General features: G+C 44.5%; 1 protein-coding gene across 3 annotated transcripts in view; it reads right to left on the reverse strand.

The window, feature by feature from the left end:
• LOC110537698 (double C2-like domain-containing protein beta) overlaps positions 1–24,185 on the reverse strand; it is a 307,080-nt gene that overhangs the window by 69,184 nt on the left and 213,711 nt on the right. For all 3 annotated transcript variants that reach the window (XM_021623935.2, XM_036937658.1, XM_021623936.2), the window contains one exon: positions 23,948–24,027. In XM_021623935.2, the coding sequence (XP_021479610.2) occupies positions 23,948–24,027 (80 nt within the window). The remainder of the gene's footprint in view (positions 1–23,947; positions 24,028–24,185) is intronic.

Raw genomic sequence — 24,185 nt, forward strand, 5'->3', positions numbered from 1 at the left:
CCTAGCGTGCTAGCAGATATCCATAGACTTCCAGTCATTGCACTAATGCTAGTTAGCAATTAACCTAGCGATAGTTAGCAACTTTCTTCAAAATGCACGCAGACATAAAATGGGTATCCACGAGTTAATCAGACTCCGGGGAAGCAGATAAAGGTCTGCATTGTCAAAATCCCAAAGTATTCCTTTAACGTCAGAGAAATGTCCTGGCTCAACCTCTGAGACAGGGCTTATTTAGACTCTATGCATATATCTGGTGGAAAACGGAACGTGGTAAGGTTTATTGTGGATAAAATAAGGTTGTTGCGGAAGAGGTTTGATACATGCTTGTTAAACGAGATGCAATGCAATATTAAAGGAATAGTTCACTATTATACAACTTCATTTTAGATGGTTCCTCCCTCAAAAGTAGGGGAAACTGTAATCCCTGTTCAGTTCTCTTTAAACAGCCATTACAAACGTCAACTTAACTTCTGCCACTGCTAGCTAAAAATCAATGGAAGCGATGGGTGCATGTGAGTGTCTATAAAACATTTTAAAAACTTACTCCATATTTGGTATGATGGTACTTAAAGGTGAATCGGCCATTTAACAAAAAATATATGCTCACATGCCCCCATCAATTCCATAGATGTTTAGCTAGGGGTGGCTAAAGTTAGCTGAAGTTAGTAATGACTGTTTAAAGAATCCTGAACCATAGATTAGTTTCTCCTGGCCCATAGACTACTTTTAGGGTGAGGAACAATCTAACATCATATCGTAAAATAGTGAACTACTCCTTTAATGCCATTGCATTTCATAGGGCCCTGACTAAAGGTCTACTTTAACAAGACAAATTAAACCGAAGGCAGTATTTAAAATGGAGTTTGTCTCCGCGAAAAATAATGCATTTATATAGCATTCTCACATTCATCTGTTATTCAATTAAAACTGACCCGTAAACCAGAGGCTAACTAGGGAGTAAAGCACATTTGCTGTTGTGCTTAATTCCAATAATTATTATCCTTATTGCAGCTGCAAAAGGTGAACTAGGGCCTTGTTATGGTTTCAGCTTAGAGACAGAAATAGAGGAATTAGTTATGTGACTCATGATGATGTTATCCTAACATGTTCTTTACTTGATTACTTTATGAATGATATTGCTAGTACGTACAGAACAGTGTAGGATGTACACCCACTTTAGAATGGCTCCACTACTGTACCTGTTGTTTCAGAGTTAAAGTAAAATGACCTTCAGGTACTGCACCTGAGGATAAACATACACCGATCAATAAACATACACCATACTCTCATATCAATCAATACATCATGTCAAAGTATTCTGGCAAATCTCTTCAAGATTAGGAGCGTTTGTCACAAATTAAGTGAGAAACTGTCACCAAAATCACGCCAGAATGAGAGTTCTTTCGAACAGGACAGTACCTGTGTGTTTGTTTCTCCGTCCTGACCCACCCAGGCCGCAGGCAAGGTCAAGGATAGCAGGGTTTGGTACACGAATCGTGTTTTCGGTAGGTCCAGGTCCAAACGCCAACAGGTAAGTCCAAACAGTACAGCTCACACACGGTAAATCCAGCTGATATATATTGTCTCTTTCTCTATGGTTCACAGATCCTTCCAGCCCTTTCTCTCTCTCTTCCTGGTTTGTCTTGACCCCATATCTGTGGGACGGCCTCACCTTCTGAGGGTTCCCCGCTTTGTCATTTTTTGAAGAAAATGATTGGCCCGCATCTGGATATTTGCAGCTGGTAACTGAGCCCCAATTTAGTCCGCTAGCTCCTTTAGGCCTTCTCTTAACTCCCGGGTGTTTCTCTCTTGCTCCTCTCATGAGCAGCTGGTTGGTGCGGTGCTGGACCTGTAACGTGTCCTGATACATTCACATTGCATCCTGATGAGCTATTTGTTGAGCTCTAGTTGCCTCTTGTTGGGTGGCCGCCGCTTGTAACAGGGCCTGTATGGCTCCCTCCATACTCATTTTCCAGAGGAAACTGTCCTAACCAAACAAAGCCACAACAAAAAAAACAGACCTCCCCTTTGGAGTGCTAAATGAACCTTTTTTACCCCTCTACCTAACCAGTGGTATGGTTAGTCAATCTGCTCACATTCTTCACCACATGTGGCAAATCTCTTCAAGATTAGGAGAGTTTGTCACAAATGAAGTGAGAAACTGTCACCAAAATCACCCCAGAATGAGAGTTCTTTAGAACAGGACAGTACCTGTGTGTTTGTTTCTCCATCCTGGTCCACCCAGGCCGCAGGCAAGGTCAAGGATAGCAGGGTTCGGTACACAAATCGGGTTTTCGGGTAGATCCAGGTACAAACGGTAAATCCAGCACGGTAAATCCAGCTGATATATATTGTCTCTTTCTCTATGGTTCACAGATGCTTCCAGCCCTTTCTATCTCTCTTCCTGGTTTGTCTTGACCCCTTATCTGTGGGTCGGCCCCACCTTCCCCTTGCTTCTGGGAATTGTTTTGGCAGTTGGCCATTTTGTGATCTGTAGTTCTGATCGGGGTGGCCATTTTAGTGATAGGGCAGAGCCCGTTTATTAGTTCTGCTCTCACATATCTGCCATTTATCACTCGACCCCATTCTTTGCTACAGTATCAATGAAATATAAGCACAAACATACTACTTTGGAAAAATACACACACAGTAGCCTATACACAGAGTATGTCAAACATTAGGAACGCCTGTCGTGGGATAATCAGAATTTGTTGGTAACATATGTAAGATGTTTTATATTTATCAAATGTGTGTAAGTTAATTCTCATCAGAATGGTATTTTTGTATAATACTGTGGGCAGGGTTGCAGTATCTGTTCTATGTCAAGACTAAGTTGCATGGCCGCTGGGAGGGGAGAGGTCAAAGTGTCATCATGTGTAAACATGTCTTTTGCTCCACTGTGTGTGTGCCAGTTCACTCCCTAGTTTTCCCATCGGAGATGGCAGTGTCTGGAATCATTCTCCTCTCCGTGAGCTTGTCCAGGATTGGTTGTATTTTGAGTTGGTTGTATCTAAATGACAATTTGATATATGCCTGTTGATATGGAGGGTTGGTTTATGGTTCTGGGGTTTGAGAAAGGAGACAAAGCTGAACGATGAGTTATGTCTATGCTGTCTGACTATGTGTGTCTTTGCTATTAAAGGAACTCGGTTGCATTGTAAGGGGACTCTCAGAGGATTCACTGGGAGACACTGAATTATCTGAGAGTCACAGGATTGTGATAAGAGCTCATATAATTAAAGATGGACTTTTATAACTAACTCTGACGTGTGTGTGTGGTTTGCTCCCATGATTTGGTAAATAGAGGAAATTTCCACGACACGCCTTCCTAATATTGAGCAACCCCCAGCAGCGTTGCAGTTCTTGACACAAACCGGTGTAACTGGCACCTACTACCATATCCAGTTCAAAGACATTTCAATCTTTGTCTTGCCCATTCACCCTCTGAATGACACACATACACAATCCATGTTTCAATTGGGTCAAGGCTTAAAAATCCGTCTTTAACCTGTTTCCTCCCTTCATCTACACTGACTGAAGTGGATTTAACAAGTGACATCAATAAGGCATCATAGCTTTTACCTGGATTCACCAGGTCAGTCTATGTCATGGAAAGAGCAGGTGTCCTTAATGTTTTGTACACTCAGTGTATATCACCATATGCTAACTTTGACATTTCCCAGGTATACTGTAGGTCTGGATGGATGAAATGAGAACAAAAGATTTGGTGTCAATCAACACGGAAAATATCATTTAACAAATATTCAACACAGGGAGGGAAGTTCAAGGTTGAAACTAACTTTCTGTACCAAATCTACACAAGCACAATTACAGGAACAACCCTAACATTTGGCCAGTAAGAGCAGACTAGCTTGACGTTTCTAGTCTTGTGGACCAAAGCACTCAACAGTTTATTGATGATTTGTTAAATTGAGTCAGACCTGTTAGTGTTGGGCTAGATCAAAATGTGCAGGCTGGGAATAGCCCAGTCTGGACTGAAATTGAAAACCCCTGATTTAAAAAAAACTCACAGAAGGATACAAGTGGCAGATGATTTTCAGGTTGCATAATCATTTAACCATGCTCTGGATAATTAAGTAAACGTAATTTCACTGTATTTTACAGCTCCAGAAATAGTCTCATTCTACAGAAATGACAAAAACAAGGGTATGACCTGAAATGTGCCACAATATATAGAAGGAATAAATATACACCTGTGGTTTAACATGCCGTACCCAATCTAAAAGTCTGACTCTCACAGGCTTTTCACACAACTGAATTGAGCTGAGCTCTACAGCACTGGCCTGGTTATACATCCACCATTGTTAATGGAACAGTGCTAGAAAAGGACAATGTGAAAACAAAAATATCCATGCCAGCACAGTATAGTATGATAGCGTGAGAAGAGTATTAGACAATTATGAGATGCCAATAGTGTGAAAGAGTTGGTTGGGCTTGGTGTAGGATAGTTAGGGTTTGTTCACTCCACAGGGGACATTGGGAGTTGGTTTAGGTTGGTGTAGGCTGCTGGTTGGGGTTTAGTAAAGATTTTAATAGGGGCTATCCATTCCACAAGGTCCAGTGGGAGTTAGTTGGGGAGGGTGTAGGCTGGTTAGAGTTTGGTTTTGGTTTGTCAACACACCACATGAGAAAAATGGACAAATATTCTGATTTCTGTAGGCTGGTTAGGGTTTGGACAGTGTGAGTCGGTGCCTTACCTTCTTATACCTGGGGATGGGGAGCTGTTCCCCAGGACCATGCAGAGAGAGAGGAATGCATGCAAGAGAGTAAGGTGCAGGAAGAGGAACAGAAAAAAAACATTAACTTTAGAAATCAATTGAAAAAATAGCCACAGCTTGCCTTTGAAGAAACAGAAGAAAGGGAGAGTGGAAAATTGTCTGACCTTTTTTAAAACAAAAAATACATAAAGCAAAAATAAGCGTTTGGAAACACATACAAATAATAACCAAGACGGAATATGAAAAGTGTGGCAAAATGAAATGTAAGTTTGTATTTCATGGTGAGTTGCTGGAAAGTTTGACACGTTTGAAACATTGTTGACCTTGGAACTCATTGCTAGCACTTGTCAAATGGATAAAGGTGGCCTTGTAAAGCCTTTTCAATAGAAATGTCCTAATACAAGAAAAGTTTGAGATACAATGTGCCGCTCATATAATTCAGTCAGTCAGTCACATACATATTAATAACTGTTGCATCAAAGGCTAAACAAATAATGAGATTTAGCATATTTTCAATAAAAAAGTACAAAATGATTATGGTGCCTGGAGGATCAAATAAACATCTATTTAGCCACATATCCAAGTTTAACGATTCGTTAATTAACTGTTTTAGGGGGCGGTGTGCAGCAGTTGAGGAAGAGAAGAAACAGTTCCCCTAATAGAGCTCAAGCAGTCAAAACTCATGAGGATAGGGCAGAGTGAATAAGGTTATTGACGGCCTCACAATCAGTTCTTTCTACATGCTATACAACTCATTGAACTCAATCTCACCAGTGTTTAAACAAATGGGCAGATTTGTATATTGCTCAGTCGATTTCAAAATAGACTACTATACTCGGTGATTTCCAATGTTGTAGTGACCCCTTCACAAGAGACTTATGTGGGAGACTTGATCATTTTTGTTATCTCAAGTCATGTCCGCAATACAGTAAATTCAATCGTAAACATTGGTGACAGCATTCCACTGAATCAGCAGTCACAGCCACTTATCTGAGACCTGTGATAAGTTGTTCCTTTAATGGCACCCTGACCTTGCAACGCACATCTATAGTACCCTCCAAGCTCATCATTATGCTCGAGGCCCTGGGTCTGAACCCCTCCCTGTGCAACCGGGTCCTGGACTTCCTGACGGGCCGCCACCAGGTGTTAAAGGTAGGAAACAACACCTCCACTTCGATGATCCTCAACACTGGGGCCCCACAAGGGTGCGTGCTCAGTCCCCTCCTGTACTCCCTGTTTACCCATGACTGTATAGCCACGCATGCCTCCAACTCAATCATCAAGTTTGCAGACGACACAACAGTAGTAGGCTTGATTACCAAGGAGGAGGTGAGGACCCTGGGGACCCAGGAAAATAACCTCTCACTCAACAGCAACAAAACAAAGGAGCTGATTGTGGACCTCATGAAACAGCAGAGGGAGCAGCCCCCTATCCACATTGACGGGACCGCAGTGAATAAGGTGGAAAGCTTCAAGTTCCTCTGCGTACACGTCACTGACAAACTGAAATGGTCCAACCACACAGACAGTGTGGTGAAGGCGCCTCTTCAACTTCAGGAGGCTAAAGACATTTGACTTAGCACCTAAAACCCTCACAGACTTTTAGATGCACAATTGAGAGCATACTGTCGGGGTGTATCAACACCTGGTACGGCAACTGCACCACCCGCAACCGTAGGGCTTTCCAGAGGGTGGTGCGGTTTGCCCAACGCATCACTATGGGCAAACTACCTGCCCTCCAGGACACCAACAGCACCTGATGTCACAGGAGGGGCAAAAAGATAATCAAGGACAACAACCACCGAAGCCACTGCCTGTTCACCCCGCTATCATCCAGAAGGCGAGCTCAGTACATGTGCATCAAAGCTGGGACCGAGAGACTGAAAAACAGCTTCTATCAAGGCCATCAGATTGTAAATAGCCATCACTAGCACATTAGAGAATGCTGCCCTATGTACATAGACTTGAAATCACTGGCCACTTTAATAATTGGAACACTAGCGCTTTTAATAATGTTTACATATTTTGCATTACACATCTCATATGTATATACTGTATTCTATGGTACTGTATCTGAGTCTATGCCGCTCTGACATTGCTCATCCAAATATTTATATATTCTTAATTCCATTCCTTTACTTTAGATTTGTGTGTATTGTATGTATTGTTGTGAAACTGATAGATATCAAAATGCTTGTGTTTCTACACCCGCAATAACATCTGCATGTGACCAACAACATTTGATTTGAAGAGCAAGAGGCTAGAGTGTATCGATTGGTGCATTTGAAACATATAGAAAACATGGAGGCTTTGGAGGAGATGCTGGAAAAATACCACATACCCAGAGATCAGGTACATTAACATTATTGGTCTTACTTGAACTATGGTAAAATCCCTGAAATGAGAGATGTTTGTTGTTGTAAATGTGACATTCCGATTTGCGGTTATGACCGTGCCATTATCTGTTCTGTAATTCCCTGTAAACCGTTGTGTTCGCTCCTTAAGAGCGATCCCCTCCTCCCTGACTGGCTTCCCTAATGCTTCATTACCGAACTGGGCATTTGTTCACCTATGACAACTTCTGATAAAGAAATTACCAACGCCCGCTGCAACCACTGCCCTGGAATCATACTCACCACCATCAACATCTCAGCGTTGCTCTCTCGCCAATTCCCAGGGCATCAACTCTCTTTCCCCTCCCCCATCTCTTTCTTCCTCCCTCTCTCTCAGCTCCACAGTCTTGTGGAGTCTTGAGTGTGTCCAGAGCACTTAGTTAAATCTCCTAAGAGGCAGCTGGCCAGTATGTGTGAGTGAAACCAACCAAGAGTGAGGGAGGGGAGGATGAAGTGGAACCAACAAGCTCTGTCCATCTGTGCTACCGAGTGGCCAAGGCCCCATCTGGCTAACTGTCAGGGCTGATAGCGGCTAAAGATGCCCACCTTATCTACACAGGAGGTGGTGTTCCCTCTCTCCACTGACAGTGGCTATTTCGGTCTCCCCCCCTCCCCACTGTGCCTCCCAGACCTCCTGGTGGGAGTGTTGGGAGAGCCAGGCACCGGTCGTGCACATGATCCAGCTTAAATAAATTTGCAGACATATTCAAAGGCCCCTGAATTTACACATTTTTGTCGTGTGAGCTATTACCCTCGCTGGTTCAGGGAACAGAACCGCATCATTTTCGAGGAACAGAATCAGAACCTGGGAACTAAAGTGATCTATAAAAAATGAAACTGCTTTGAGTGAGAGTTCTAACGGGTGTGGCCAGTGGCCACATACCTCTCCACAGTGTGCACAGTTCCTAAGTAATTTTAATGTGCTTTTAGCACTCATAGAAGAGTCTTCAACTATAACGTGCTTTTCTTGTTCTACTAGCTGTGCCGTTAAGAAACTAAAGCTTGCACACTTGTATTTGTTTTGTTTGGAACTAGAGTTGCAAAATTCCGGGAACGCTCAATAAATTCCCCGGTTTTCCTGAACTCCTGGTTGGAGGACTCTGAATTACCTGTTTATTCATTACTGATTCCGAGATGCCTCAACCGGGATTTTGGGGAAATCAGGGAATTTATTGAAAGTGCCTGGAATTTTGCAACACTTTTAGGAACAGCCCTGCATCTCCGCCTTTTTACAATTACTGTTGTTGTTTACACAATCCAAAAACGCTCCATTATAACTCGCAATCTGGGTCAGGTGGGTATAATTTGCCAACATGCTTGGCTAAATTATAAAGTGCGATTATGATCTTACTGTGTTATTCTTTCACAAGACAATTCAGAGAAGCATAATGTAATTTTGGTGCGCATAGAATGGACTCATGAGACAAGTTCCCTCTAAGCTGCATGCGGGCTTAGAAATATCAGCGTGCACAGAGAAGCGCAAGATTGAATTTCACTCATCATTCTAGAGTTTTCCCCATTAGTTAACACTATCTGAATGCACTTTATATAGCCAACTTTGACTTTGCAGCTGGCCCATCCTGGAGTGCCTCCAGGACAAGAATAATTCCATAAACGTCAACCTGTGGAGATTCGTTCTTACTTCTTCGATTCTTTGAGCTGGAATCGTTAATTGGTGAAACTGCCACGTGCGTTTGGGCTATGACAACAACAAAGAAGCTACTGCAAACAGCGAACAATGTTTTTTCCCTCTGACATCATTGCACACGCGAAAGAACAGCTGAATATGTACTCCCCACAAAAATGAGACATGCTGCCAGAGGCTGATTCACTGGGACGTACAGTGGCGCTGTTTTCCCTAATGGGGATTTGATCTTTAGGATGCAAATGACGGAGAGGAATTGACTGACTTACTGGGATGCAGCAAAATACCATCTCATCTGATACACACTGGGAGACAGAGACTGTGCGAGTACCCTCACCTCCACATTTGTCCTTCAGTCTGGCAGCAGGAAAGGGGATGCTTAGCCAGTGCATTCAACCGAAATGTGTCTTCCACATTTAACCCTCTGAATCAGAGAGGTGCTGGGGCTGCTTTAATCGACATCCACGTCATCGGCGCCCGGGGAGCAGTTGTTGTTGGAGGTTAACTGCAGAACGGCAGATTTTTTCACCTTACTGGCTCGTGGATTCGAACTAGTGACCGTTCAGTTACTGGCCCAACGGTCCTAACCAGTCTGCAAATAGCTGCCATCAATCAATGCAGGCTGGCCTGCCTGGGGCGCCCACTCTACTGCACACTGCCATGTCCCTCAGCTGCGCGCTCCCTTCTGTGCCATTCATCCACCCAGACCGATAGACAGAGCTACGGGCACAGAGGGCGCCCAAGCCTGTTGGAGGGGCTTCCTTGCCTCAGTGTTACTTTACACAAAGCAAGAATCTTCAAGTAACAATTGTAGGCAATAACACTCCATGACCCTGAAGCATGGCTCGGGTCTGCCTTTAAGAGCATGCTTCTGTTAGCTGCAGTGGCTGTTGTTGACGTTGAAAAGGAGGCTCCATTGTGGACAGCATACCACGTCATGTCAAGTACCAAGAAGAGAAAATTAACAACGCAACCATGTCATTATCAGAGCGTTTTCTTTGGAGGAGTGTTTCCTAATGTCGAGACAATATTATGTTCAACTGCAATTCCCTTTAGCAAACTATTGGCAGCTTTGGGAAATCTCACCAAATCAATAATTATCTGACATACAATCTGACTTTTGAGTGCCATTTGGAAAATAAATGCACCTAAGAAAATAGCACCACCCCATGCAGTATCTTAGAATGAACAAATATGTGCAACAATGCATTTTTATAGTCCAGCAACATCTAACATGATAACTACAAAAATCAGTCTTGGCATATTGAATGCTGACTCTTGCCGGAGCGTGTGTGATTTTTCATCAACACAGCAATAGTAAACTTACTTGCTCTATGAATTTCTCAGCATTAAGGGGGGGGGGGGGGGGGGGGGGGGGGGGGGGGGAGTTGTGGTGTACCCTGAGGAGGGATGGTGAGTTTCACACATAAAGATAGGCTGATGACCTAGGTCCCTGACTGTGCTGGCTATGAGTGCTCTGTGGAATGGGACCAATAACGTTCTGTACCGCCTGGCGATTTTTATTCCGGCCTCTGTTCTCTCACTTTTGAGAAGTCTTTGTTTTGCATGATTAAAGAAACATAGGACTTTTCCTGTACTCTGTGTTCTTGGCAGAAATGCATCAATCATGTAGTTAATTATTGACCATGTACAGGGCCTTCAGAAAGTATTCACAGCCCTGGACTTTTTCCATATTTTTTTTGTGTTACAGCCTGAATTTGAAATGGATTACATTGAGATTTTGTGTCACTGGCATACATATAATACCCCATTATGTCAAAGTGGAATTATGTTTTTAGAAATATTTACAATTGAATTAAAAACCTAAGCTGAAATGTCTTGAGTCAATAAGTATTTAACCCCTTTGTTATGGCAAGCCTAAATAAGTTGCTCAACAAGTCACATAACAAGTTGTATGGACTCCCTTTGTGTGCAATAAGTAAGGGATAATCAACTAGGGGCTATGCATTCTATGGAAAATAATGAATGACGTGGAAGGTGTGTTTCACGACACGCTAGCGGAATTGAAACAACAGCTGTAATCGCTGCCAAAGGTAAGACTTCTAAAAACATGTTCTCACTTTGTCATTGTGGTATATCATGTGTAGATGTGTGAGTAAAACAATTTATTTAATACATTTTGAATTCAGACTAACACAACAACATGCAGAAAAAGTCAAGGGGTATGAATACTTCACAGGAGCTTGGTGGCACCTTAATTGGGGAGAACGGGCTCATGTTAATGACTGGAGCTAAATAGTTGGAATACATGAAACACATGGTTATTACATGGTTATTATTATTTTACTTTAAAGGCACAGTGCAGTCCAAAATTAGATTTTTATGTATTTTATATGTAGTTCTGCACTATGAGGTTGGAATAATACTGTGAAATTATAATGCCCGTTTAGAGTAAGAGTTGAAATGTCTGCCTATATCGGTGGGATGGAGTTTTGGCCTGGTGACATTACCAGGTGGTAAATTAGTAAATAACCAGTAAGAAATAAAGTTCCAAACCTCTCTGCCAATAATAGCTAGTTTTTAGTTTCCCCCCCCCCCCCCCCCCCCCCCCCCCCCCACTCAGACCACCCCCCATAGTCCTAGCAAAATTCTTGCTTGAGACATTTTTCTTAGATAAGAAGCTATTTTTGTTTCTTTTTGACCATTTTCATTGAAAACAATCACAGTAAGGTACTAAATTGTTACCAAGAATTGATTTGATATTGAAATAAAAACTGCTGCATTGGACCTTTAACATAACCTATCCATGCAAGGGAAGAAAGAACCCATGAATGTCCTCTTCTGAGAATTAAACAAAACATTTAAAGGAACTAATGCTTTTTTAACAACTCCATGCAACTGCTTATCTTACCATATTTTCTAGTGTGTTGACGTTTGGTGCGTGGAGGATGTCAAAATGAAAATGTACATTATTATTAAGCATATCTATATAACAGAGTATGGCAAAGCAAAATGTCTGCCCTGGCTTAGTCATGGCTTTCTCCCCAACAACCCAGTATGGCTCTGGGCTGGCAGGGTAAATCTGGCCCAGATGGCCGAATCACTGAATTATATGTGAAGCAGAAATTTTGTCTGTCACAACAAGGAGGTCATAAAGGTGCAATTTCCCAACCACCAATGAACAAACAGCAGAGATTTTATAAGGCTGCATTTTACTTTTTAAATCTTTTTGGCATGTGTTTTTATTTTAATTTGACATTTTTTGTTCCAGTTGTGTTAATTGATGATGAGTACCCTTGTGGGACCTGATACTCTTAAAATCTTCAAAACCTAGCAGCAATCGCAACAGTGAAAGAAAACCACCAGAAATCCCTTCCGAGCAAACCACCGAAACACCTCACTTTTTGGGGCGATCATCACCAAAACACAGAGGCCATCACTGCCACCTCCCTCTCTCCCAGGGAGCCTCTCTTTGAGGCTAGCCCTAGGATGAGGGAACCAGAAAAGTCACCATGAGCTCCCTGGACTGGGGCTTCGCTAGGCCGCTGCCAGGTGCCGGAGCAGAGGAAAGCTGCTGCCCATTATGACACATGGGGTTTTGTGTAGAGCCTTGCACTGACTGAAAACAGCTGGAGAATCTGAAATCCCAAAGGGAATCACTAACCAAAGGCGCACGTGACAAATACACTTTGATTTGATTTGAACACCGCCCTAGTGTGTTACCTCTGACTGTTTTACTCAATGAATTACTGGGAGTCTATATAAACTCAGCAAAAAAGAAACATCCCTTTTCAGGACCTTGTCTTTTAAAGATACATCCCCAAAACTTCACAGATCTTCATTGTAAAGGGTTTAACCACTGTTTTCTATGCTTGTTCAATGAACCATAAACAATGAATGAACAGTCGTGTCTTAACGGTAGTGTGGCCAGGGAAATAAATTGCAATGTCCGTACCTTGAGACGCCTAAGACAACGCTACAGGGAGACAGGACGGACAGCTGATCGTCCTCGCAGTGGCAGACCACGTGTAACAACACCTGCACAGGATCGGTACATCCGAACATCACACCTGCGGGACAGGTACAGGATGGCAACAACTGCCCAAGTTACACCAGGAAAGCACAATGCTTCCATCAGTGCTCAGACTGTTCGCAATAGGCTGAGAGAGGCTGGACTGAGGGCTTGTAGGCCTGTTGTAAGGCAGGTCCTCACCAGACATCACCGGCAACAACGTTGCCTATGTGCACAAACCGTGCGGTGTGTCACAGCATCATCGGACTGAGCTCGTTGTCATTGCAGGCAATCACAACGCTGTGCGTTACAGGGAAGACATCCTCCTTCCTCATGTGGTACCCTTCTTGCAGGCTCATCCTGACATGACCCTCCAGCATGACAATGCCACCAGCCATACTGCTCGTTCTGTGCGTGATCTCCTGCAAGACAGGAATGTCAGTGTTCTGCCATGGCCAGCGAAGAGCCCGGATCTCAATCCCATTGACCATGTCTGGGACCTGTTGGATGGGAGGGTGAGGGCTAGGGCCATTCCCCCAAGAAATGTCCGGGAACTTGCAGGTGCCTTGGTGGAAGAGTGGCGTAACCTCTTACAGCAAGAACTGGCACATCTGGTGCAGTCCATGAGGAGGAGATGCACTGCAGTACTTAATGCAGCTGGTGGCCACACCAGATACTGACTGTTACTTTTGATTTTGACTGCCCCTTTGATCAGGGACACATTATTCCATTTATGTTAGTCACATGTCTGTGTAACTTGTTCAGTTTATGTCTCAGTTGTTGCATTTTGTTATGTTCATACAAATATTTACACATGTTAAGTTTGCTGAAAATTTTACAGTGAGAGGACATTTGTTTTGGGGGGGCTGAGTTTATGTAGAGTGTGCACCTCTACAAAAAATAATTTTCTCTGGGTGTGTGCCAGCTCATGCTTTTTATTTGACTAGCTTTGTGACTTCTTTGTGACATCTTTCCTTGGAGAATAGAAGGGGTTGTTCTTGGAAGAAGAACAAGAAGGTGTTGCTCTCAGATCAGCCAGCTGGTTCTCTTTGAGGAAAAGAGGGTATGTGAAAGAGGGCAAAGCAAGTTTCTAACCTGACTCCCTGGCTGGCACTCCTCCCCCAAGCCAGCCAATGTGGATCCGGGTGGATTAATTGGAATGACTTATCCTGAATAAGACAATCATGAGCAAGGTGTAAAAGGAAAATGGCCACTGCAACTTCGAGTGCAGGGGGAATAGATAGCAGAGGCTCTGCATTTTTCCCTACCTTGTTGATTTGGAAGAAGATGTCATTTGTTTGGGGGTGGAAATTATGCACTATTTAGTACAAAATCTTGATTTCAGACTTTCCTCTTGAGCCACCTGAGCCTCTGCATTCAGGCACCCTGTATTGCTTATTGCAGACCATGCCATGACACAATAGCACGCAGTAAATAACAGAAAATCCATTTTAAATCATTAACCGGTAAATGTCGCACAGAATATAGGTGAGCAATAGAGGGGAAGAAATATCTGAAATGTCTACAGATGTTTCCTGCTTTGTCCTAGAGCCCAGTGAGCTACTGAGCCCAAAAAGTAATCGTCATCTTCAAGAGGAAAAAAACTAAACACAGTGAGGGAAAACGCTTCATGAAGAGATTTCCCTTCTTGGGGAGGATTTGAGTGTGTGCGTGAGAAAGTGCATGCAAGTGTTTTTGTATGGGTTTGTGTTGTCATATAGTCATGTGTGTGTGTGCGCTCACGTTGAAGTGTGTGTGTACTGCCGTGAAGACAGACCAAAGGCTTGGTCTGGATCAAGAGTAGAGTGGACAGCAGCATGTGCTACAAGCAGCTTGTTGTCAGGGGAAATACCCTTCACACAACCACAGAGAAGCAAGCAGCAGAAAACATACGCACAAGCACGCACGCACACATACACACATGCATACATATCATCTGCAGTGCATTAGGAAAGTTTTCAGACCCCTTTATTCACATTTTGTTACATTACAGCCTTATTCTAAAATTGATTACATTGTTTTGTCCCCTCATCAATCTACATACAATACCCATAATGAAACAGCAAAAACAGGTTTTTAGATATGTGTGCAAACATATAAGACTTCTGAAACTTTACTCAGTACTTTGTTGAAGCACCTTTGGCTGTGATTACAGCCTCTAGTCGTCTTGGGTATTACGCAACAAGCTTTGCACACCTGTATTTAGGGAGAATATCCCATTCTTCTCTGCGTATCCTCTCAAGCTCGGTCAGGTTGGATGGGGGGGGCGTCGCTGCACAGCTATTTTCAGGTCTCTCCAGCGATGTTCGTTCAAGTCCGGGCTCTGGTTGGGCACTCAAGGACATTCAAAGACTTGTCCCGAAGTCACTCCTGCATTGTCTTGGCTGTGTGCTTAGAGTCATTATCCTGTTGGAAGGTGAACCTTCGCCCCAGTCTGAGGTCCTGAGTGCTCTGGAGCAGGTTTTTACCAAGAATCTCTCTCTGCACTTTGCTACGTTCATCTTTCCCTCGATCCTGACAAGTCTCCCAGTCACTGCTGCTGAAAAACATCCCCACAGCATGATGCAGCCACCACCATGCTTCACCATAGAGATGGTTTTGGCCAGGTGATGAGCAGTGCCTGGTTTCCTCCAGACGTGACGCTTGGCATTTAGGCCAAAGAGTTTAATCTTGGCTTCATCAGAACAGAGAATCTTGTTTCTCATGGTCTGAGAGTCATTTAGGTGACTTTTGGCTAACTCAAAGTGGGCTGTCATGTGCATTTTACTGAGGAGTGGCTTCCATCTGGCCACTCTACCATAAAGGCTTGATTGGTGGAGTGTTGCAGAGATGGTTGTCCTTATGGAAGTGTATCCCATATCCACAGCGGAACTCTGGAGCTCTCTCAGAATGACCAAACGGTTCTTGGTCACCTCCCTGACCAAGACCCTTCTCCCCCGATTGCTCAGCTCTAGGAAGAGAGGCTTGGTGGTTACAAACTTCTTCCATTAAAGAATGATGGGGGCCACTATGTTCTTAGGGACCTTCAATGCTGCAGACAATTGTTGGTACCCTTCCCAAGATCTTTATCTCAACAAAATCCTGTCTCGGAGCTCTGCGGACAATTCCTTTGACCTCATGGCTTGGTTTTTGCTCTGACATGCACTGTCAACTGTGGGACATTATATAGACAGGTGTGTGTCTTTCCAAATCATGTCTAATCAAATGAATTTACCACAGGTGGACTCCAATCAAGTTGTAGAAACATCAAGGATGGTCAATGGAAACAGGATGCACCTGAGTTCCATTTTGAGTCTCATAGCAAAGGGTCTGAATACTTATGTAAATAAGGCATCCGTTTTTTTATTTTTATAAATTTGCAAACATTTCTGAAAACCTGTTTTCACTTTGTCATTATGGGGTATTGTGTGTAGATTGATGAGGAACATTTGTTATTTAATCAATTTTAGAATAAGGCTGTAAAGTAACAAAATGTGGAAAAGGTGAAGGTGTCTGAATAGTTTCTGAATGCACTGTAGATTCAAAACAAGCTGCTGGTGATCTCCATGCGAGACTCTTGTACATGTCTACAACACCAGGGGCCTCACTTGGAGCCATAGGCCAGCGTTTAGGGGCCCAGAAAGGGCACTAACTGTGGTGGAATTGGGGGTGTAATGACAAGAGGAGGCCCACTTGACTGCTGCCTATAGAAGAGCTACACTACATGACCATAAGTATGTGGACAACTGCTGGTCGAATATCTCATTCCAAAAGCATGAGCATTAATATGGAGTTGATCCCCCTTTTGCTGCTATAACAGCCTCCACTCTTCTGGGAAGGCTGTCCACTAGATGTTGGAACATTGCTTCAGGGACTTGCTTCTACTCAGCCACAAAAGCATTAGTGAAGTTGGGCACTGATGTTGGGCAGTTAGGTCTGGCACGCAGTCTGCGTTCTAATTCATCTCAAATGTGTTCGATGGGGTTGAGGTCAGGGCTCTGTGCAGGCCAGTCAGGTTTTCCACACCGATCTCGACAAACCATTTCTGTATGGACCTTGCTTTGTGCACAGGGGTATTGTCATGCTGAAACAGAAAAGGGCCTTCCCCAAACTGTCGCCACAAAGTTAGAAGCACAGCATCGTCTAGAATGTCATTGTGTTAAGATTTCCCTTTCCATCCGCCAAACCCAGATTCGTCCGCCGGACTGCCAGATGGTGAAGCATGATTCATCACTCCAGAGAAAGCGTTTCCACTGCTCTAGAGTCCAATGGCGGCGAGCTTTACACCACTCGAGCCGACGGTGCTTGACCATGGAAACCAATTTCATGACGCTCCTGACAAATAGTTATTGTGCTGATGTTGCATCCAGAGTCAGTTTGGAACTCGGTAGTGAGTGTTCCAACCAAGGACAGATGATTCCACAGGCCACAATCAACAGCCTGATCAACTCTATGCGAAGGAGATGTGTCACGCTGTATAAGGCAAATAGCGGTCACACCAGATAGTGACTGGCTTTCTGATCCAGGCCCCTACCTTTTTTAAAGGTATCTGTGACCAACAGATGCATATCTGTATTCTTACTCATGTAAAATCCATAGATTAGGGCCTCGTTTATGCATTTCAATTGACAGATTTCCTTGTATGAACTGTAACTCAGAAAAATCATATAAATTGTTGCATGTTGTTTATATTTTTGTTCAGTGTATAAATAATGGGGCCATTGTAGGACATTGGGATAAAAGTGTCAAAATGGTTTAAAACAAGTATTACATTTATGCAGTTCCACATGTGCACTTAGAAGAATGTATGCAAACTGGCCCATAACTTCACCTACACAACAACATAGGCTTGGGACTATTCTTCAGGTAGCCTAGTGGTTAGAGCGTTGGACGAGTAACCGAAAGGTTGCAAGATCGAATCCCCGAGCTGACAAGGTAAAAATCTGCCATTCTGCCCCTGAACAAGGCAGTTAACCCACTGTTCCTAGGCCGTTATTGTAAATAAGAATTGGTTCTTAACTAACTTGCCTAGTTAAATAAAGGTTAAATAAAATAAAAGCAGGCTTCATACAGACACTGGCAAGTAAAATACAAGGCATTTCAGGGACTGTTTCAAGCACTTAATTGTAATTGTCAAGGACCTCAAAGTTGTACAAATGTATCATTTATATAATCGTACATACAGCCCCCCCCCCCCACTAAGTATGCAAAAAGAAGAAAAAAAGGCCAATACCAATTTAAGAATAATTCATTATTTAGGCCTTGCCAATGCATTGATATTCAAATTATTATTACATTCTAATATATGTGAGAATAATGTGGACTTGTCTGACTAAATTAATTGGATGCTTGGTGATTTTTCAATAGCCTATGTGGCACACATAATACATCTATGAATAGGGGTAGCATTAATCTCACTATTTGAATCTCACCATCACTGTTTTTATAATGAGAACGCAAATAAAAACCAGGTTCCTTTTGTATTGGAAGAATGTGTATGGAAAGCCAATTTGAAGCCAGCATTAGACGTTGTCTTCCTCATAATAACCACACGTGGTTTTACCGCAACAGAGTAGAGCAACACTCTTTAATTGAAGCAAAAACTGATAAAAATAATGTATCACGGATAATTATAAGGGAGTAGGAAAACTTAGAAATTGGCTACAATAATTACAAGGACTTTTCAAGCATTAAATTGAAGAAATGTCAGATTTTTAAAGCTAGGCCTAATCCAGTAGTTGAATTTCAGATCTCCAAATTAAAGTTGGATAATTTAAACCCCTTGTATTGTTTCAAATTGCAGGTGTAACATATGTATTTGTCATGTTATTTCCTTACCAGATCTTATGGAGCCCCATTGCGCTCCCTCTATTTTGCCAATCAGACAGGAGCCCCCACCACCGAGAGATCCAAGGATGCCACAGCCATTTCCCTGTTGACCAGGCGGGCTTTGGAGTGGGCTACGGCCGTCTGGGAGAGAGTAGATAAGAGGAGCTGGGTTCCTATGAGAGGTTCATGGCTCTGTTCAGGGCGGTCTTCGACCATCCTCCCGACGGCAGAGAGAGCAACTTCTCCAACTCCAGCAGGGTGCCCAGACTGCTGCAGTGTACTCCCTCACCTTTCGGACTGTGGAAGCTTCCAGCGGATGGAATGAGCTGGCGCTCCGCACTCATTTCCGGAGAGGACTGTGCGAAGAGGTCTAGACACAGCTGGCGTGACAAGATGACAACCTACTCATTGCGATGGCCATCCGTCTGGATAACCTTCTTCGGGAGCGCCAGTGCCCACCTCGCCATTCCCCTACCTCCTTTGGTCGTCCTGAGACAGAGCCTAAACCCATGGAGATAGGGTCCACACACCTCCCCGCAGCAAAGCGGTGTTGCCAGAGACAGCTGGGTCTCTACGCCTATTGTGGTCAGGAGGGGCACCAGCTTCAGCGATGTCCGTGCGTCAGAGTTCGGGATCCATAAGAGCAGAGGGGCGGTCTGGTGATCATCCAACTCCCAGGAAAGGCGTGAGTACTCCATCATCGTCGTTTTCCGCCAAAACGTTCCTGGTTCCCATTTCACTGGTTGGCTGTACTCGTGATGTTTCTACCTCTCTAGTGGATTCCGGTGCCATGGGGAATTTCATCGGCAAGGCCCTAGTCTCCTCCATGAACATCTCCCCATACCCACTCTCCTCTCTTCCAGTCCTTGCCCTGGATAGTCGAGCAGTGGGATCCGGCATTATCACCCACGCCACCTTCACCGTGGGATCCAAGCACCAGGAAGGCATTCCCTTCCTGTCATTACTACACCAGTGTACAAAGCCATACATGGCCTCCGGTGGCTCCAATGTCATGATCCCACCATCTCCTGGTCGAGGACTGGTCACCCGGATGCCGGAGGACCTGCTTTCCGTTACCCTGCGGTTTCACGTCTGTTGAGAGTCCTGCGGTTGCCCTCCAGCCCGACATCCCAGAGGTTTAACAGGATCTTCGGGAGGTGTTCTCCAAGACCCAAGCCACCTGTCTCCCTCCTCATCTCCCCTGGGACCGTGCCATCAACCTGCTAGACGGTTCTGCACCGCCGTGAAGCCGCATCTACCCTCTGTCGGTGGCTGAGACCGAGGCCATGGAGGAGTACATCCAGGAGGCTCTCTAGCAGGGTTCTGTCCTCTCATCCACCTGTCCTGTATCGGCAGGCTTCTTCTTCTTCATTAACAAGAAGGATGGGTAGCATCGATTACAGAGGTCTCATTCCACTACCTCTAAGTACCGTTGCCCTCTTCCGTTGGTACAGGCCAACATCGAACAGCTCAGAGGGGCCTGGTTATTTAAGAAGCTGGACCGGCGAAGTAACTACAATCTCATACACATCCGAGAGGGGGATGAGTGGAAAATGGCCTTCAGCACGACGTCTGGGCACCAGAAGTACTTGGTGATGCCTTAAGGAAAATCCAATGTTCCGTCAGTGTTTCAGGCATTCGTGATATGAGGTGTTCCAGGACATGATTAGGCACCAGGTGGTCATGTATATTAATGAAATCTTGGTCTACTCGGCCACCTTGGAAGATCACATTGCTCACTTCCGAGTAGTCCCGAGGCGTCTCCTGGAGAACCACTATTATGTTAAAGCGGATAAGTGCAAGTTCCATCAGGTTGAGGTCTCCTTCTTGGAATACCAGAGCTCCGCACCACTGCTGAGACACCCAGGTCCTATGCTGCTCTTTATGGTGGAGGTGGATGCCTCAGAGGTGGGCGTGGTAACCATCCTGTCCCAACGCCAAGGTAACCCACAGAAATTGTTTTGATGTGCATACTTCTAAAAGAAATGTCTCCTGCAGAGAGGAACTATGACTTTGACGACCAGGAGCTCTTGGCGGTGAAGTTGGCACTGGGTGGAGGGCGCCAAGGAGCAATTCCTTATCCTCACCGACAAACGGAACCTGGAGTACCTATGAACAGCCAGGCGGCTGAACACACGTGGTGGGCCTTCACCAGATTCCACATCACCCTGTCATATCGCCCGGGATATAAGAACATCAAAGCTGATGCACTGTCCCATAACCACAATTTGGAAGAGGTTCCGATCCAGAGTGCTCCTATCATTCTACCATCTGATATCTTTGCTCCCGTGCTCTGGGACATAGACATGGACATCCACCAGGCTCTGGAGAGGGAACCCGCGCCTGCTACCTGCCCTCCGGAGCGCATCTACGTCCCAATGGAGTTAAGGCATCACTGGACACCCAGGTATCCCCTGCACTATGCAATCATTCTCCGATAAGTACTGTTGGCCCACCTTGGCACAGGACATCGCCCGATATGTCAGCTCCTGCTCCTAATGTGCCCAAACCAAATCTCTCTGGCACGCTCCAGCAGGGGAACTCCTCCCCTTTCCGGTGCCTTAGTGGCCTTGGTCACATCTGTCCATAGACTTCATAACTGATCTCCCCTTTCTGATGTTTTTACAAATGTTATGGTTGTTGTTGACAGATTCTTTAAATCCTGCTATTTTATCCCTCTCTCTGGGCTATCTTCCGCTCTCCAGATCGCTGAGGCACTATTCCACCATGTCTTCCGGCACGATGGCCCTTCTCAGGACATCGTTTCCGACCGTAGGTCCCAATTCACATTGCTGTATGGAGAGCCTTTATGGAGAAGCTGGGGTCCATGGTCAGCCTCATATCTGGGTACCGGCCTCAGCCCAAAGGGCTGGTTGATACCAGGAGCTGGGGAGGTTCCTAAGGAGTCACTGCCAGGACCGACAGGGGTAATGGGCCCGGTTCCTTACCTGGGCGGAGTAAACCCAGTACTCACTTCGGCACTCCTCCACCGGGCTGACTTCTTTGAGTGCGCCCTGGAATACAAACCTGCACTGGTTCCGTGGACTCCGAGCCAGACCGAGGCCCCTGCGGTGGACGAGTGGTTCCGAAACCCAGAGGAGGTGTGGAACGTCGCCCATGTGAGGCTCCAGCGCAACATCCGCCATCAGAAGGATCAGGCGGACCGCCACCGCAGTGAGGCTCCCGTGTTCCATCCTGGTGATCGCGTCTAGCTCTCCACCAGGAGTCTCCCACTTCGCCTTCCCTGTCGGAAGATGAGTCCCCAGCCCTTCAAGGTCCTCTGAAGGGTCAATGAGGTAACCTATCGTCGACAACTCCCCTCCAACTACCGATTCTCACCATCCTTTCATGTCTCCTTCCTCAAGCCGGTGGTTCGTGGTCGCCTGGCGGATAACGTCCCCGGCAACACCCCTCCATCTCCCCTGGACATCGAGGGGACCCCAGCCTATGCCGTTAGGTCCCTCCTGGATTCCCATCATCTGGGATTTCCATCTCCACTGTCTGTACCGGCCCGCTCCGGGGGGGTTACTCCCTCTCTACAGCGTTCAACGTCTCCGGTGTACTAACCACCTGGGTTGACAACAATCATTAAGCACAGCTGCTCCCCGTCATTACTCACACCTGGTCATCATGATCTCCTTGATTACTCCCCCTTTATTTAGCCCTCGGATGACAGCAGTCACTAGGTAGTAATTGTTTTCTCTTACGTTCTGTACGCTTCTTATGTTTTGTTCATCTGCATTGCTTCGTTATTAAACTCACCTTCTGCACCTGCTTCCTGACGTGTTGAGATACGTCATTCATTGTTTTCCATAGAATGCATAGCCCCTCGTTGATCATCCCTTACTTATTGCTTGCCAACGTTGAATTACTGCATGTTTTCTTAGCTAAACTAACCTATCTAGTTAGTTAGCTAGACCAAGTTGACACAAGCTATTTCGGTCTGCTCTAAATCGCTTGTAAATATCTTGCTTTGCAACCTAGAAAAAAATCACCCAGATAATAATTGTTATGATAGGATTTTCGGTAGGCTATACCACAGCCTTTGAGAATTTGCCATAGAGAATAAACTGAGCGCAGTGCAAACGTTTGGTGTCACAGAAAGATATACAAATGTGGTGAGTCTGGAAAAATAATCTGTGGTATTGTGTAGGCTATAGTAATGTTTCATTAGTTAGTTCGAATTTGAAGTAGGTGTATCTAGCTGTTGTATTTGTATTTCTTCAATTCCTCAAATTATTTAATAAACTATATTGGATAAACGGCTGTACAGATTCCTGGTTCAAATCAACCCAAGATGATGAACCCTGAAGATGTGACAACGTGCATGACAAGGTGGCCCAGAGGAAGCCAGTGCTTCTCAACCCTACATTGCCCCATTCTTACAAGAACTCACTGAGATTGAATGAAGACCACTAGTGAGGTAAGTGCACACACCCACACAACATCAGCTTGATGTGTCCCTTGTCCCCTGTATTTTTACCCACAGACTAGCAGCCCTGGTGGTCTCGGTCTCTCATTCTATTATTTATTTTTCTATGCTTATCCTAGGGTGAGACTAGCTGACAAATCAGAACTGAGGAGGATTGTTACGGATCCCCACGAGGAACACCTGATGCTCCACTGACTTCCATCTAATGGATGCTCTGCTGCCTAAACTGTCCCGTTGTGTATTTCACCGCCTCTTACCCAGAATAGAGTTGCACCTGATCATAGATCTAGGATTGCACCCAATCCCAATTTTAACCCAAGATGATGAACCCTGAATATGTGACAATGTACATGACAAGGTGGCTCAGATGAAGCCAGCGCTTCTCCCCCCCCCCCCCCCCCCCCCCCCATTCTCTCTCCCCCCCACACCCCATACACATAGGCACACAAAATAGTCTTTAAATTAGTGTTGTAATGATGCTCTTATTTGGTTACATATGTGCTAACTGTTCTTACTTCTATTGTCAGTTTTGTTGTTTAGTTTGTTGTTCATGTTGTTACCAATTTGAATAAATGTATTTTATGTAAAGAAAAAAAAAACATCTTGGATTTAGATTTCAAGGAGAATTTTGCTGTGAATTTAGAGCATTATCCTGGCACCAGAGTTGCCAGCTGAATACTGTAATTTTGTTTTACAGTAGAGATGCTGTAATATATTTCACAGTACTATTTTCCTTACTGTAAAACATTACAGAATCCCTGTAAATTTACAGCAGGGATGCGGTAATATGTTTTAGAGTAAGGAAAATACTGTAAAATACATTACAGCATCTATACAATATTAAGTTGGCAACTCTGGAGCCAGTATAATGCTGTACATTTAGAAGGAAAAGTTTTACAGCAAACTATGGAAACAATTTCCCCTTGTAGGACAAAACACACCATTGTGGATGCTCACCTTGGCTTTGTTGATGGTACAGTGCAGAGCATTGTTCTCCTGGTCATACAGTAAACTGAAGTCCAGGGTCCCCAACGTAGCTGCAGGGGGGGAGCGAGAGCGAGAGCGAGAGAGAAATCAGATATCAGAGCAGAGATGGCTTAGACTGACCAGGTGAATCCAGATAAAAGCTATAATCCTTTATCCCTTCAATCAATGTAGATAAAGGGGAAGAGACGGGTTAAAAATCCTTCTTAAA

The sequence above is a fragment of the Oncorhynchus mykiss genome, chromosome 12, assembly GCF_013265735.2.
Source record: "Oncorhynchus mykiss isolate Arlee chromosome 12, USDA_OmykA_1.1, whole genome shotgun sequence".
Lineage (NCBI taxonomy): Eukaryota > Metazoa > Chordata > Actinopteri > Salmoniformes > Salmonidae > Oncorhynchus > Oncorhynchus mykiss.